This window comes from Globicephala melas, chromosome 10 (genome assembly GCF_963455315.2).
Source record: "Globicephala melas chromosome 10, mGloMel1.2, whole genome shotgun sequence".
NCBI classification, from domain to species: Eukaryota; Metazoa; Chordata; class Mammalia; order Artiodactyla; family Delphinidae; genus Globicephala; species Globicephala melas.
The window spans coordinates 82375937-82391807 of record NC_083323.1 but is presented as its reverse complement, the minus strand read 5'-3'; the positions used below and the strand labels follow the sequence as shown (position 1 = coordinate 82391807).

General features: G+C 33.0%; 1 protein-coding gene across 4 annotated transcripts in view; it reads right to left on the bottom strand.

Annotated features, from left to right (window-relative positions):
• Positions 1-321: 321 nt before the first annotated feature.
• Positions 322-15871, bottom strand: part of KRAS (KRAS proto-oncogene, GTPase) — a 38703-nt gene continuing 23153 nt past the window's right edge. For 3 of the 4 annotated variants that reach the window (XM_070046521.1, XM_070046520.1, XM_070046522.1), the window contains 2 exons: positions 9513-9636; positions 4670-4797 (listed from right to left, as the gene is read on the bottom strand). In XM_070046521.1, coding sequence (XP_069902622.1) covers positions 9517-9636 — 120 coding nt within the window. In that variant the 3' untranslated portion in view covers positions 4670-4797; positions 9513-9516. Of the gene's footprint in view, positions 4798-9512; positions 9637-15871 lie in introns of all 4 variants that reach the window. The other variant, XM_030830548.3, reaches the window with a different exon arrangement.

The following is a 15871-nucleotide window of genomic DNA, read 5'->3' as shown; positions in this document are numbered from 1 at the left end:
AACCTTTACATAATTTTCACAGCACCTTTCATAAAGAATATATCCAACTTACAAGCTGCAAAAAAAGATTTACTAATATACTATAGCGTCTGTGGCTTATAAACTACCCCATATCAATTATGGGGCTAATGTTTCAAATTTCCATCAAGAAGTACACACTACTGGGAATTCCCTGGCGGTCCAGTGGTTAGGACTTGGCACTTTCACTGCTGTGGGCCCAGGTTTGATCCCTGGTCGGGGAACTAAGATCCAAAAGCTGTGCGGCACGGCCAAAAAAAAAATAAATAAATAATTAAAAATTAAAAAAAAGAGTACAAACTATGATAGTCACCATAACTATTTTTATTACATTACAATAATTAGGAGCAGTACAGTTCATGACAAAAATATTACAAATTTCAGATCACTTCACAGCACATACTCCTATAAACATTTAAAAGTTAATTTTAATTAAGAGTGGTCATTTTTAAATTTAATGTTTGATATGACCAACATTCCTAGGTCAGCGCAACCAAACGATGGAAAACAACTGGATCACACTGCATATGTCCCACAAAAAAAAAAAGCACAATGTACAAAATGTGCATGTTTCAGTTTACACTATACAAAAATAGTTAAAATACATTCCAGGTAAACATGTTACATTAAGAAATAGTACTAGTAAGAAATTGGCACTCAAAGGAAAAATGCAAAAGTATTTTCAACAGGAAAACACAAGACAGTGGAATTGGAAATTTTTGTATAAAACATTACATAACCCATTTAGCTCTCTATAGGGAAGGGGACCTTCTGTAATTGACACTTCTGTAGGTAATAACTTTGTTTTTCCTAAATTCATCTAAAAATTGCCTATTATCATCCCAAACAGGCACTTAAAACTATTAAACTAAAACAAGTGTTACTAGTTACAACTCTTTTTAAAGAACTGATATGAATGTATCTTTAGAAAGAAAGAAATTTCATTTTCTGAAGGAATTTACAGCTGTTCAATTTATGCTGTTCAATTTCTCAATGCAGATTTCATGCTACCCAATATCAACACCAAAGTTATTAAATATAAGTTCAGCTTTAAAATAACTAATGGGTTGTTAAAAATCATTAATACATAATCATCAAGAAATTATTACTTTTTGGCAAATGGAAATGGCAGATAATTCTTACTGCCTACAAAAAAACCTAAATGTGTATATATTGTTTAGAAAAAATGGATAGAAGAAAAAAAAATCACTGGAATACAAATGAGATGAACTTGTGCAAACTGCAACTTAACATGCCTCACAAAGTTTCTACATATTTTAGGACAAAATTGTGCAATGGTGGCTAAGATTTTGATAACCTATAAAAGTTAGGTTCTAATTCCTATGCAGTGTGACTCAGTTAAAATGGAACCTAGAATTCCTAATTGGAGATATTCACTCGAATTTTACTACATACTTCTGCTACATTTTTCCATAAACATGTTAATGTCTAAACCTATGTAATTTAGCAATTTTTTTCAACTTCAACAAGGATTTTTATCTTTAAGGCTATAATAATTAGATAACATTTGTTATTTCTAGGATTATCTCTCCCCTTTTAAAATCTCTACAAAAACATTTTATTAAACCATTCAAAATTCACATAATAAAGGATAATTACCACTGCCATAAAAAAATTGCCCAGCTACATCAAAAATTCAAGAGTCCTAAAAATCCCCTCAGTTATACACTGCAATTCCTGAAGTATGGCCATTTCTTTCTCTTGTGTGGAAACAAGAGGAGGTACTATATAAGTGTAAACACCCTAACTAGATAATGTTCCATAAACTTGTAGTTTAGTACAGCATCTCAGAAATCATATTGATTTTTACATAGAAGTTTCCTTTTCTGTGAATTAGGTCTGGCATCTGTTTATTTTTACCCAGATAAACAACTATTTTAGAATTCAATGTTTAATTTTTAAAGTCTATTTTAATTACTTATACAAAGAGACCATACTAAACACAAGGGAATTTTAACATTATCTGACATACAATTTAATTGGTACTATAATTGTCCCAATAGAATCACATCATTATGTCAAATAAAAAACAATATTCAAATTTTACTCCTTTAAAACAACGAAGTAAACTAATTTAATTTTAAAAAGTAGCTTGATTAAACAGTTACATTGGAATCAGAGCAAAACAATTATTTCAGAACTGGAAGAAACTTAGCTTAGAGACCAAATCACTTCTTTGCAAAACTACAATATGCATTATATCTGGGTCATGTACCAGATGCCTCACTAAAATATAGACTGCTCTAGAATATAAGCACTACCTAAGGACAGGGATTATGTCCCTTGTCTGAGGATACTCTAATATCCCCAGTGCCTTGTGTAGTGCCTGGCATCTAGAAGGCACTCAAATATTTGTTGAATAAATGAATTCTGCTAAAGAGTAAGATTTATGAATAAATTTTAAAGTATCTTTCATTGCAAAATTTTAGCTTTTAAAACAATGGAATGTATCATTAGCAGGGCTAGTCCTCGTTGTAGATTACATAAGGAATTCTTTCAGCACTACCTTTGTTAAATTCTCATTCCACTGGATAGGGATCTGACTCCTCATAGCAGGTATGAAAATTCCTACTTTGTCCCTGATGGACCAGGCAGCAAAGAGATGATGTTCAAAGGATCAAGATTAAATTGCTACAGCCACCACCTGAAAATTAACTCTTAGGTCAAATTCCATTATAGCATCTGTTGGATTATGCTGAGCCTGAGGAAGTAAGATGTAGGGCATTTTGATGTGACTTGATGGGAAGCCTTCATGGAGATATCCAAAGCAGCAATAAATCTTTGAGGTTAGGGGAATGAGAAGTATTAAAAGAAAAAACATCAAGTCATGGGGCATGTAGAAGGGTAGGCAGGCAAGATGACACTAATATGGGAGAAGTCCTGAAAGCGGAGAATGGATATTCAGAAATAAACTTCACCTCTTGCACAATTTTGCCTAAGACTGGCACTGAAGATGATAACACAGGTAAAAAGTTACAGATTGTGCTGAGACTGACAAATAGGTATATCCTTATGTAAACTGAATGTAAATCACATAGTTATAATGCTAGATACAGCCTTTGAGATGACTTCTTTTAACATGAAGAAATGGATAGTAAGTGATTTGCCTAAAATTGGAGTTATGAAAGACACATAACTAGAAACTAAGTCACCTTCCTCCTTGTCCAGTGATATTTTCACCTCAACACACCATCTCAGTTCAAATATTTTAAAATAAGTTAACGTTTTAAATGCATTGAAAGAATCATTTTAACATTAATTTATCTATTTTATAAGCATTAGATATTCTTAATTATGGACCAGACTTGTAAAGTGTTACTTTAGCCAGTGTTAAGAGAACTAGCCAATACTCAAGATTTTGAAACTTATTCATTTTGTTTTAAAAAAATTAAAATCTTGCCACCCCACCCTAAAACCTCATTTAAAAATAATGTTTTTTTAAAGTTTCGTTTCGTTTTAACAAAAGTGACGTTCCTGAGTAGGACTACCACATAGTGAGAATGTACCCTGCTGAGCTATCCAAACTCTCTCCCAGTCCCCATTTTTGACCAGCCAAGGCATGACAACATTGGAAGACCATAGGGATGCAGTCCATACTGTGAAACTCTCAGTGAAGCTCAAAGCTCACACAAGGCCTGGCCTTTCCACCTTGGTCTCCGTAACACCTACTAAGCTAACTGGACCAAATAATTTTTAACATCATTACCAGTAGAATTAAAACTACTTTCAAAGACTGAAGTTCAAGAAAAGATTTATGCTAAGAAAGAGCAGTCTGACACGGGGAGACTATATTTAATTCCTATGAGAATTTTTGTAATTCAATACATGTTAAATTTTTTTCAATTATTACAAAAGTTTAGTAGCATGTAAATATAGCCCCAAAATGGTTGTTTATAATCCTCATTACATTCTGGGTTTGCCTTAACAGGAAAAGCTATTCAGAGTATTATAGGAATTCACCTAATGTAGAAAGTAAATGGCCTTTTAATATTCCATTGCCTTGTATTTTTTTCAATTTTTTCCCTTTTTATAGAAAAAATATAATATTTGGGGGAACGTGACCATTGACAAATAGCAGTGGAAAGAAGGAGAAAACCTTTGTGAACAGTGTACCTTTACATTCTTTAAGGGTAACTGAAACTACAGGACATGAAACCTACAAGATGAATCTACAGGAAGCTCATAAATTTGTGTTCCCTCAATGCTTCAGTAAAACCAATCGTGAAATCTCAACTGAAGTTATAATTAGTAATTAATCCATGTATATGATTGATAAAACACAGAATAGGGATGATTTGAAAGGCTCATTAATTTGTTTCACACTCAAGTTCACAATTGGTAAGAAAAATAGGAAGTAATCAACTGCATGCACCAAAAACCCCAGGACAGAAATCTCAGGTGTTCAGTTTCTTTTTCACAGGCATTGCTAGTTCAAAAACCAAAACTCAGGGAATACTGGCACTTAGAGGAAAAAAGTTTCCACTGTCATTTTAAAATAAGCATTCAAGATAAAAGCTAACAGTATGGATGGAGCAGAAAGACAATTAGGTAATGCTAAAACAAATGCTAATAATTTAGTGTAATGTACAAAAATTACCACTTTTACTTAAGTACGCCTTAAGAAAAAAGTACAAATTGTATTTACATAATTATACACTTTGTCTTTGACTTCTTTTTCTTCTTTTTACCTTCTTTGCTCATCTTTTCTTTATGTTTTCGAATTTCTCGAACTAATGTATAGAAGGCATCGTCAACGCCCTGAAACACATAAGTATTAAAACGTGAATATATATGATGGTTTGAGGTATACAGATAACAGAAAAGATATATTACTAATGGAAACATTAATATTGAGAAGGAATAAGGATACGTAACATTTCTCTTTAGACAACTGAATATATATCAGACTTCTAGGATTCTTAAATGTCTTCAACGATATTTTGTTAACATTATAGGAACACTGATTTTCACAAAAGGCAATGAAAATCAACGGCACAGAATCTTACGTATGCTTAGTTAACACATTACTTTCCCCCAGAACTTAATTTGCTACTAATTTTTCCATATTGGCACACCTCAGTCACTGAAATCCAAATGTATTTGTGTATATATGTGAATAAGTATTTATACTTAATTATCCCTGAGTTTCTAGATATTTGATATAAGCCATGCAAGTAAATACTAATTTCATAAATATTCGCTGCATTTGACCTCTGGTTCAATACTTATTTAAATCCATTAGATTTAAGGAACTACCATGAAGTATACAGTATTAGATTATACTTTCAGTTTTCTAAAGGCATTAGTTTCAGTTCATATATTTATGATATGAGAAGGAAATTTAAAGTGACCACAACAGGGGACTTCCCTGGTGGTCCAGTGGTTAAGACTGTGCTTCCACTGCAGGGGACGCGGGTTCAATCCCTGGTAGGGGAACTAAGATTCCACATGCCGCGCGGAGCGGCCAAAAAAAAATTTTTAAAAACAAGCAAAGAATGTGACCACAACACAAGACACAATACTTTGAAAAATGTAATGCCTCTATTTGTGGAGAAATGAGCTAAATCATTTAAATGGTGGTAGAGTCTGATGATTTGGAGATTTTTTTTAAATCATTTTTTTTTTAGTTTATGTTTAGTATATTAAGTATTCAAAATACTTAATATAAAGTCAGATTAATATTTGACATATAAAGTCAAATGCTGTGTATCTTCAGAGAAATTTCCATTTGATCATTTTGGCCTACATCTAGCTGTGATCAAAAGCAAGGTATCCAAATCAGTAATGGTTGAAAGTGATTTCAAGTCAGAATAATTTTCAACCTAATCATTCACACAGAACATGAAAAATGGCACTTTGAAACTGGTGGCAGGACAGTAGATTTTAACCCTGCAATCCTGAATTATACAAGATCTATACATAAGTCAATTCTTGTCCTACCCCTATTAAAAAGCAAATTAAATATAAAAGCAAAATAGAGAATTAAAGAAAAAATATGATCCTCTATGTATTTTAATATCTGTTTAACTGATTAGTAACTGTCAACAAAAGCCTGATGTTTTCAAACCTAGACACTAGAGGGAGTCTTAGGAACAAATACACAACAAATAAAGTATAAATCAAGCCACTTTAACAATGAAAACTGGCTTTTTACTCAATTTAACCACCTCTGCTGAATATTAATATAAACACATTCATTAAGTTATATTATCTTAAAAATAATTGAAAATTTAACAGCGATATGATTTCTCCTTTATGCATTACTAAGATCTTCTACAATTACTATTTCAAACTAATAACTAAATTAATTCGGGCATTTTCAGTCTAGTTACATTTAACTAACTTTCACAACAGAGCTAAAGTTTAGAAAAGTATTACCAATATTTTTAAAGAATTAAACACAGTGGGAATGAGAGGCTTGCTTACATTTAAACAACAGTAGGGGGATAAAAACCAGCATTCTTGATTTGAATACTAGTGAAGAAAAGACCCCAGTAAAGCCCCCAAACTGCACTCACTGATGTTCCCCACTTTCTGATATCATTACTGATTATATGTGTATGATGACATACACTTCTGTTTCACACAGAGAATAGAGAAAAAGTGATAAGACAGTTTATCAGCAATACAATCAAGGCTTAATATATATAAGCCTTCATGCTAACCTTCTAAACACATAAAGAGCAAAACACTTCCGATGATACAATAAAGAATAATTATTTTATTATTATAAATAATACCAACCTTGACTAATTTCTAACCATAAACTCTTAGAATGGGATGGAATCTTAAGAGAGGATATACTCCAACTCCCCTACCCTTCACAAATTCCCTCTGATCACACATCCTTATGTAGTCTACTCCATTTCCACTGTTTTTATAATGAAGAAAAATGTCAATGATACAAAAATGCTGAAGCAGATAAAATGAAAATACATGAGATGGATATAGAGAAGACACATCCTAAGGTGAAAACAATATATAAGTATTTAGGAGACAATGAAGGCAGAATCTGATAAGATTACCTTCTTCTAAGATTCTGACAAATACTTTTAGTTCATACTGCACTGAACTCTCCTTTATATATAATCTTATTAATAATTTCAATGATTAGTAAAATGTTAAAACTGATCAAAACAGGGCAGTGAACACCTTTTACATTCTTATATACACATTTAAAAGACAAAATAGGGTACCAGTAATTATTTTGTTTAAACCCATCATTTTAGGACTAAGAAAAACTAATTTGCATATATTTATCATTGTCAAATTAATTTTGTAAAAATATTTAAAATTTTAAATATTACCAAGTACACTTTTTTCTTATATAAATGCTATTCATGATCACTGAAAAAATAAGGATTTAATTCATCATGCCCAACAATTTCACATTCAGACTACACAGCCACTGAAATATAGTTTGCACAATATGAAATTTTAAAAAGTATATGCTTTCACCTTTGTTTTAAATAAAAATTAAAGCATAAAACTTATTTTATTCTAAATAGTTCTACTGTAAAAATCATCTAATAGTAAGACAATGGGAGAAAAGAAAACTATCACTTAACTCTGGTCATGGCTACTGTTATTTTAGAAGTTTTACTTTTAAAATTGCATTGCAATGTTAAGTTTTATCACAACTTCTAAATTAAATACTGCTTTATACAATGATACTCAAAAAATACTAAGAGTTTATAAATCTTGGGCTTCCCCGGTGGCGCAGTGGTTGAGAGTCCGCCTGCCGATGCAGGGGACACGGGTTTGTGCCCTGGTCTGGGAGGATCCCACATGCCGCGGAGCGGCTGCGCCCGTGAGCCATGGCCACTGAGCCTGCGCATCCGGAGCCTGTGCTCCGCAACGGGAGAGGCCACAACAGTGAGAGGCCCGTGTACCGCAAAAAAAAAAAAAAAGTTTATAAATCTCAATAAAAATTAATGCCAATCATTAATTTTGCTTTGTTTCTTCTTCTGAGTTTAGTTCATTAGTATACCACATAATATCTTTTGGAACTTAGTCTACTATTCAGAAGTATATTTTATATTTTGGGGAGATACATTATTTCATACCTTCAACTCATATAGTAAACAATATCAACCCTTTAGTTTAATCAGCCCCAAAAATGATATCCTACAATTTTATTTCATGTTCTCACAGAACATTATATGTTACAAATAATATGCATCAAAATCTTAAGCTCTGGCATGAACTTTCTGGTACCTATTGAGTGAAATATTTTCTAAACAAGACCAAATTTAATATTGGTTGGTTTAGAAAGGAAGTTGAGAAATTCCACTCAGTAAATCCAACTGGGCAGCTACTGTGTGCCAGGAACCTCGTTAGGTCATGGACATGCAAAGATTAAAAATACACGATTCTGGCTCTCTAAGATTCTCACCATACAGGACAAACAAAGAAGCGGTTATTTCAATTTAACATGGTTAAGTGTGTAACAGTTAAGAGCAGTAAACTGGGAATACACAAGAAGTGCATTATGCCCAGTCTAATAGTTTTTAAAGAAAGATTCTTAGAGAACAAGAGGTGAGACAGTCATGAAAGTGTGTTAACTAGTAAGACTAGGGGATAAGAACACTGGCATTCCCAACAAGAGCAACAGCCAAGACACAAGGGAAGGTAACAAATAACACGGTGTTGATTTACATACGGACAAAAAAATTTCAGACGAGAAGTTTTTAAGAGATAAAGCCAAAGGCTAGGGGGGAAGGAAGGTGTTAAGAGCCTTATATATGCTACGAAACTTGATATTTTATTCTGTAGGTAACAGGAAGTCAGTAACTAGATTTAAAGCTAAGAAAATGACATTTCTTTTAAATCTCTCTCTCTTTACGCTGTGAATGAAGGCAGCAACAGGTAAACCAAGTAAGAGGTTACAATAGTCCCAGCAAGAAATGATAGGGGCCTGAACTAATGATGTGATAAAAGTTAGAATGTACCATAATAGGAATTTGTGGCTGCCTCCAAATGGGTGTGAAAAAGAGGGATTTAGGAGTCATCCCAACACTCCAGGTTTCTCAGCTGGGTAAAAAAGTGATGTTGATGCCGCTAAGTTAAGAGAGCACAGACAGAACAAGTATTTGCTTGTGGAATGTCCAAAAGAAAACACGCACTGTAAGAGTGACCCTTTCCCACCTTCTGGGCCATTCAATTTACTCCTCCTTTATATAGTTCCTCATATTTTTTCTCTCTAGACTCTATGACAAATGCAGAGTAGTCTATAGGCATCAAAACCATCTCAATTATAATGAATACCCATTAGATGAAAAATAAATGTAATTAAAAAAATAAAATGAGAAATATAAATAAATAAATGTATTAATTGTGGAAACAAACTACAAGTTTCTTATTTTTTAATACTTCAAATTAGAATCCCACACCTAGGTAGTTCTAAAGCGGTTGCTACTTTGTTACCTGTGAAAGACATCTGCTTTCTGCAGAAATTAATATGCTGAACTTACCAGATTACATTACAATGCATTTTTTAATTTTCACACAGCCAGGAGTCTTTTCTTCTTTGCTGATTTTTTTCAATCTGTATTGTCGGATCTCTCTCACCAATGTATAAAAAGCATCCTCCACTCTCTGCATTGTAAAACACAACTTCTTTAAAGTCTGTTTCATTGGTAATAGTAATTTATTGGGACAGCCATGTGCAAGAAATTTGGAATTATGAGCTTTACTTGAGAATGTTTTGTTTTAAACAGACATCAGATTGTTTGAATAAAATGGGGGATTCAATTTTAAAATATGGGCTTAAATCCTGGTTTGTTCTTTGAAGTCAGTTTTGTTTTGTAATGGGATTAGAATTTTTTTTAATTTAAATTAGGAGTTAGAGATTATGAAGAACCTAAGTACATGTATTATTAGTATTAATAATGCAGTCATTTTAGTTTGCTAGTCATGGAATTAATCAAAGCCTAAACTGAACTTAGACTGAAATTATTTCTTTGACTTAGGGAAAACAAGTGATTTCTGTACTCCAGCTCTGAGTGGGGAGCGAGGAGAAAAATGGTACAAAACGGACATTTAAACTTTGTTTTAAAAAAAGACTGTTGGGCTTCCCTGGTGGCACAGTGGTTGGGAGTCCGCCTGCCGATGCAGGGGACGTGGGTTCGTGCCCCGGTCCGGGAGGATCCCACATGCCGCGGAGCGGCTGGGCCCGTGAGCCATGGCCGCTGAGCCTGCGCGTCCGGAGCCTGTGCTCTGCAACGGGAGAGGCCACAACAGTGAGAGGTCCGCGTACCGCAAAAAAAAAAAAAAAAAGACTGTTAACATCAGTCTTTCTACGAACCAAATGTGACAAAATGGACTCAGTTCCTACAAAGTTAGTAAGTATCAAAAGTATGATATGTAGTTTTAAATTTAATCAGGCACAGAGAATCAGCCATTTAAGTATTAAGTAAACCAACAGCTAAGGCTTAATTTTAGCATGTACACATCCATTGCTTATAATAGTTAAGAAAAAAAAAGGCACTTCAATTCTTGAGGGTATATTAATTTTTATAAATCTCAAGAATATGTTAAGAACTGCTTCAGTTGAACTCAGTAATTTACCTTTAAAGTAAAACTTTAATTTAAAATTCATAAAAAATTAAGTTTCAGTTAAGCAGTAGGGATTTAAATAATATGTTGATTATATATTAAAATGTACATCTCAAGTTACTTATACCAACTTGTGATGTATTTCTACTCAACTAATACAAAAGTCATTATAGCCCAAGAAAATCTGAGTATCTTATATTTTTAATGAAATCAATTTAATCGACTAGCTAGCTAAACCAACTACAAAATAAAAATTCCAACTATTTTTTAAAATCATTAAATGTTGGTACTTTAAATGAGATAGCCACTTTGTACCCATATATAAAATTTTTAATATTTTATATTTATCAGTAATTCTTAAGAGGAGATGGTTTGCTTTTACTCATAAGTCCTTAAAAATTACATATTAGAAATTATTATTAAATTAGATAAATAATTTAAGGCACTAAAATAACTCTAGTAAAGCATGTAAAATACAAAGCATGAGCTGGCATTTAAGGTATTTTCACAAATGATTCTCTTTCAATTTGAAAATCAATGCAAGAAATTTAAAACATATGTACATATAAATAAAACAAACCAGGTAAAGCTCATATTTTTTAAGAATAAAAACTTTATTCCTGTTTAAAAAAAGGTTATAAGGTCAATGTAGAAGTACTGAAATATACTATGATGGAGGAAAAAACAGGGTTTTGTCCTCTACTAATTTAGCAGAAGCAAATTTTGATTGTAACTTATTTCTAAAATTAGTTTGAACGTGTCTACTTTTTAAGTGTGCACATCCCCATCACCAATATCAGAATATGTGATTTTTGTTTCCAGCAATGCAGAGAGAGAATTGGAAGCCAGTAATTAAAAAGAAGAGATTACTACCCACCACCAAGAATTCAGTATCAGGACCTCGGAGGCTAAGATAATTAACAACACTGAAAGATAGTTATTCCAGAGTGACTTTTTTCATTTCTCATTTTTACTAATAGGAAATTTAAATTAGATTTTAAAGAATCAGTTATTTACCATATTTTCTCAGACTTAATTACTTATTTCTTGATAATATGCTTTAAAGTCATACGGACATGAAGAGAACATTATTGATCCTTGTATATACCTTAAACCACTGGCACAGAACACTGGTTTCATATTCCAAAATTTGTAGGTAATTTTAAAAGATTAAGTACAGCCGAAACAGATGTTTAATACCTACTGTGGCTAGCTGCTAAGGTCTTAACTGGCACGCAATGATTTATTCTTGGGCATACAGCTTGTTGCCACATATACTCATTTTCAGATGTCACTTATTAAACTTTAAAAACAACTGAAACAAAAGTACATGTAAAAACAACAGTGCATGTGTTTATATATGTAAATTTTAAAGTAAGTTTGTAAAGATACATTTGTAACTTTTTTTAAATCAGGAGCTCAGCCATTATGTGAAAATGTACTGTGAGACTATGGAAATAGAGCACTTCAATACAGGAGAAAGAACTGTTAACAGCATCATTCTGTATCCCGGTGCCTATAATGCTTTCACTACGCGATTTAATTTTAAACAAGTACTTGTTCTAGTTGAATAGTTTATTATGTGCAAAAGCTCTTTCAATGAAATAAATAACACCTCAAATACCCTAACTATAGGCAGATGCAAGAATACTAAATACTAGCCCTTCTTGGGGGAGAGGAACGGGACGAACAAGATGTATTCTAAAAAGCAACTTTGCATCACTGAATTGGAAAGAAACCTTGCCAAACAACAGCCCACCTCAGGAACTACTGAAATGCATCAATACTACTACTTGGGAGGCTATACTATGCATTGGTGCACAGCAGGTGCTCAGTACTTGCTTTGTCTAGTTTTAACTCATAAAAAGCAAAGTTCAAATTACTGATCTTATGTACAGAAACCCAACTATTATTAAACAGAGAAATAAGGCACAAAGTTTTTTTGTTTGGTTTGCTTTGTTAAAATAATTTGATGATAAGCTTTCTTTAATGGAGGTCTTCTAACAACTAAATTTAAGTATCTAGAAATTAACAACAAAACCCGGAAAATTAAATACTCAACATTTTTAAGTTCGTAAAACAAATTTTCACATTATGCTCAAATTGAGACCTCCAGAAAGCAAAAAAGCTGAATCAGGAGTAGCAGATACTCAGAGAATTCTGCTTTTGTCATCTGCTTTACTGAATGATCCCCACTTTTGATTTTAGCAGACTGGAAAACACACAGCTGATTACCACGGTGTCAACGTTTTGGTTTCAACAGCCTTTGCAAACACAGCCATACACTGCCCACAGAGGCCAGAAAAATATGTCAATTACTAACTGCCCAGATAGATGTGACCTAGGTAGCAGCCTTTATACACTAGGAACACAGGGACCACATACGGCATACTTGCAGAAAATAAAAACTACTTTGGCCTTTCAGATGTGGACTAAAATGATAGTTAAAAATATAATTCAGGGCTTCCCTGGTGGCGTAGTGGTTGGGAGTCCGCCTGCCGATGCAGGGGACGTGGGTTCGTGCCCCGGTCCAGGAAGATCCCACATGCCGCGGAGCGGCTGGGCCCGTGAGCCATGGCCACTGAGCCTGCACGTCCGCAACGGGAGAGGCCACGACAGTAAGAGGCCCGCAAACCGCAAAAAAAAAAAAAAAAAAATATATATATATATATATATAAAATTCACTGTATTCTAGCCATAAAATGGGCTTTTTAAAATAAGAAAGTAATTAAGTTGGTAAAATATATAGCCTACAACCCTTACCTGTAAAAAGACTAGAGTAAAATTCCTCTTTCTCTTTCACAGAATAAATTTTACTTTAAAATTCCTAATGTTAGCTTGTAAAATTTAAGTTGAAAGTCTGACCTAACTTCTTATGTCTAGCCAAAGAATACAGTTTCCCCAGAGAATCAATGGTCAGCACACTACAAGTTGGTCAGCACACTACAACCCACAAACCCAATGCAGCCACAGCCTATATTTTTGTACTGCCCACAAGCTGAGTGATTTTCCCTTTTTTAAAGGGTTGTAAGAAAAAAAAAATGCAACTGATACCACCTGTGGCCCACAAAGCCTAAAATATTTATCATCTGGCCCTTTGCAGAAAAAGTTTGCCAGCCCCTGACTTATATCTATGAAAGTTCTAAATGAATGTCTGAATATAATTTTTGTTGTTTGTGTTTTAGGTTCATGCTCAAGACCAAAACTTAGGGCATGAAGCGAGTAGCTGCTGATAAAATACAACAAGGATATGCATATTCATTTTGTTCAAATAATAAATAAGTAATAGCAGATGAGTAACAAAACCCTCTGCAGAAAATAGGGCTTCAAATTTTCACAAAAACTGGAGGTAAATTAAAAGTTATGAAAATTTACATATTTCATTTTCTCAGTTACTTGGAATAATTCTTTAAAGTCTTCTAAAAGCATGCAAATGTCAAATTAATTTCAACAGAGAAAGATGAATAAACTTTTGAAAGGCAAATCAACAAGTCCATGTAATAAAGAGAAATCAAGTATCTAGGAAACTAAATGTCTAAGTTATAGTTTAGCAACATAAATTACATAACAATATCAATAAAACAGGACATAAATATAAGAAAAGTGAGTGCTAGAAGGTTAAGAAATAAAGTACAAGTATTCCTTTATATCACTGTATATTTTTTCTGGATGATCCATAAAAATGTCTACAAAGCATATTTAGGTTAATCCATTTGGTATCACACACACTACATCCCCTTCCCTATCCAACACCCCCCAACCGCCCCCCCAAACCAGTATAAAACCCAAAAATCTATTTAAAAGGAAACTAGGTAGTTTTCTAGATTAGTTATGAATGCTGTGGTATATTAAAGCATTAATGTCAAACACTTAAGAATCAACAGTACTTCTGAGATAGTAACCATACAACAAGGAAAGAAGACAGAGCTATTATTTTAGGCTCTTATCAAATGAGAGTGGAGGGCAACACTGCAGAAATAACAAGACTTCCTCTTACTGTCCTTTATTACCTTTCTACTCCAAATGTGGTCCATGTACCAAAGTCAGCATCACCCGAGAACTTGTAAAAATGCAGAATCACAGGTTCCAACCTAGACCCTAATTCTAATTCAGAATTAGAATCTGGATTTGAGGAAGAAGCCCATTTCATTCTTGTGCATATTAAAGTATGAGAAGCACTGCTTTATTTTGTAACCCTTTACAACATCAGGCAAAGTCTCAGAGTTTTTCTTTTCTTTGTACAGTGTAAACTAATGTGTCCACTAGTCTAAAATGTATACTTTAAAAGTTACAACTAATACAAGTTAATAAACTGTTAATAGTATAATCTAGGTAGTAGGTTTGCAAATGTTTTCCATAAAATTCCTTCAATTTTATATCTGAAAATGTTTCATACAAAAATGGGAAAAAAAAGTTATAATATTATAATCATGTTTTCTGAGTACCTCCCAAGGGAAATCAAGGAGTACGGTCAGAGAAGACCAACAAAGAAGACAAAAACCAAACCTCTTCCCAGTCTTTGGGACCTGGGAATGATATGAATGAAATCTTAATTCCTCCAAAGTAAAGTGAAGTAATGTATACACCAAGTATTTCTTTAACTTATAAATCAGGTTTTAGAATAAGATCACCTGTATTATGGTCAAAAACTATTCTAATTCAGCTTTTAATCCCAAAGCAAAGACTTAAAACAGAATTCATTGTTTTTTTCACTGTGTACCAAATTTGTACAACCAGAAAGTGGTAGGTATGATCTTCCACTAGGGAAATAGACATATACACTAGCTGGATGATGGTTTACTTTTAAATTTTTACCCCTTTACAAAATTCAGTGAAAGGTCTAGAAGGTGTTTTTATAAGTTTAACCATGTAATAAGTTGTTCATCACTCTTCTTAACTTCTAGCATTATAAAGTTAAATTCCATGAAATTGGTTTTCTGGGCTCATAGGTACAAATAACCAGACAAGGCCCCAAACAAATGTTCATCTTGTATGGAACATATTAATATTCCATCATAACCTTATATTTTCCTTTCTAGGAATTCATTTTTTCTATATGTTAAACTCTTATTTCATAGAAATAAGACTAAATAATATCAATTATTTTATTTTACCTAGAGAAAAAGTTACTTTTAAAATAGTTTCTGAAACAAAATTCAGGATCAATGTGGTGTTATTTTTTTCTCAGAACACAGTAAATGAATAACTGAGAATTTCTATTTACTTTTAAATATTCTCTTGCTTTAATAAAAGCTTTCCTGAAAAATATATCCTT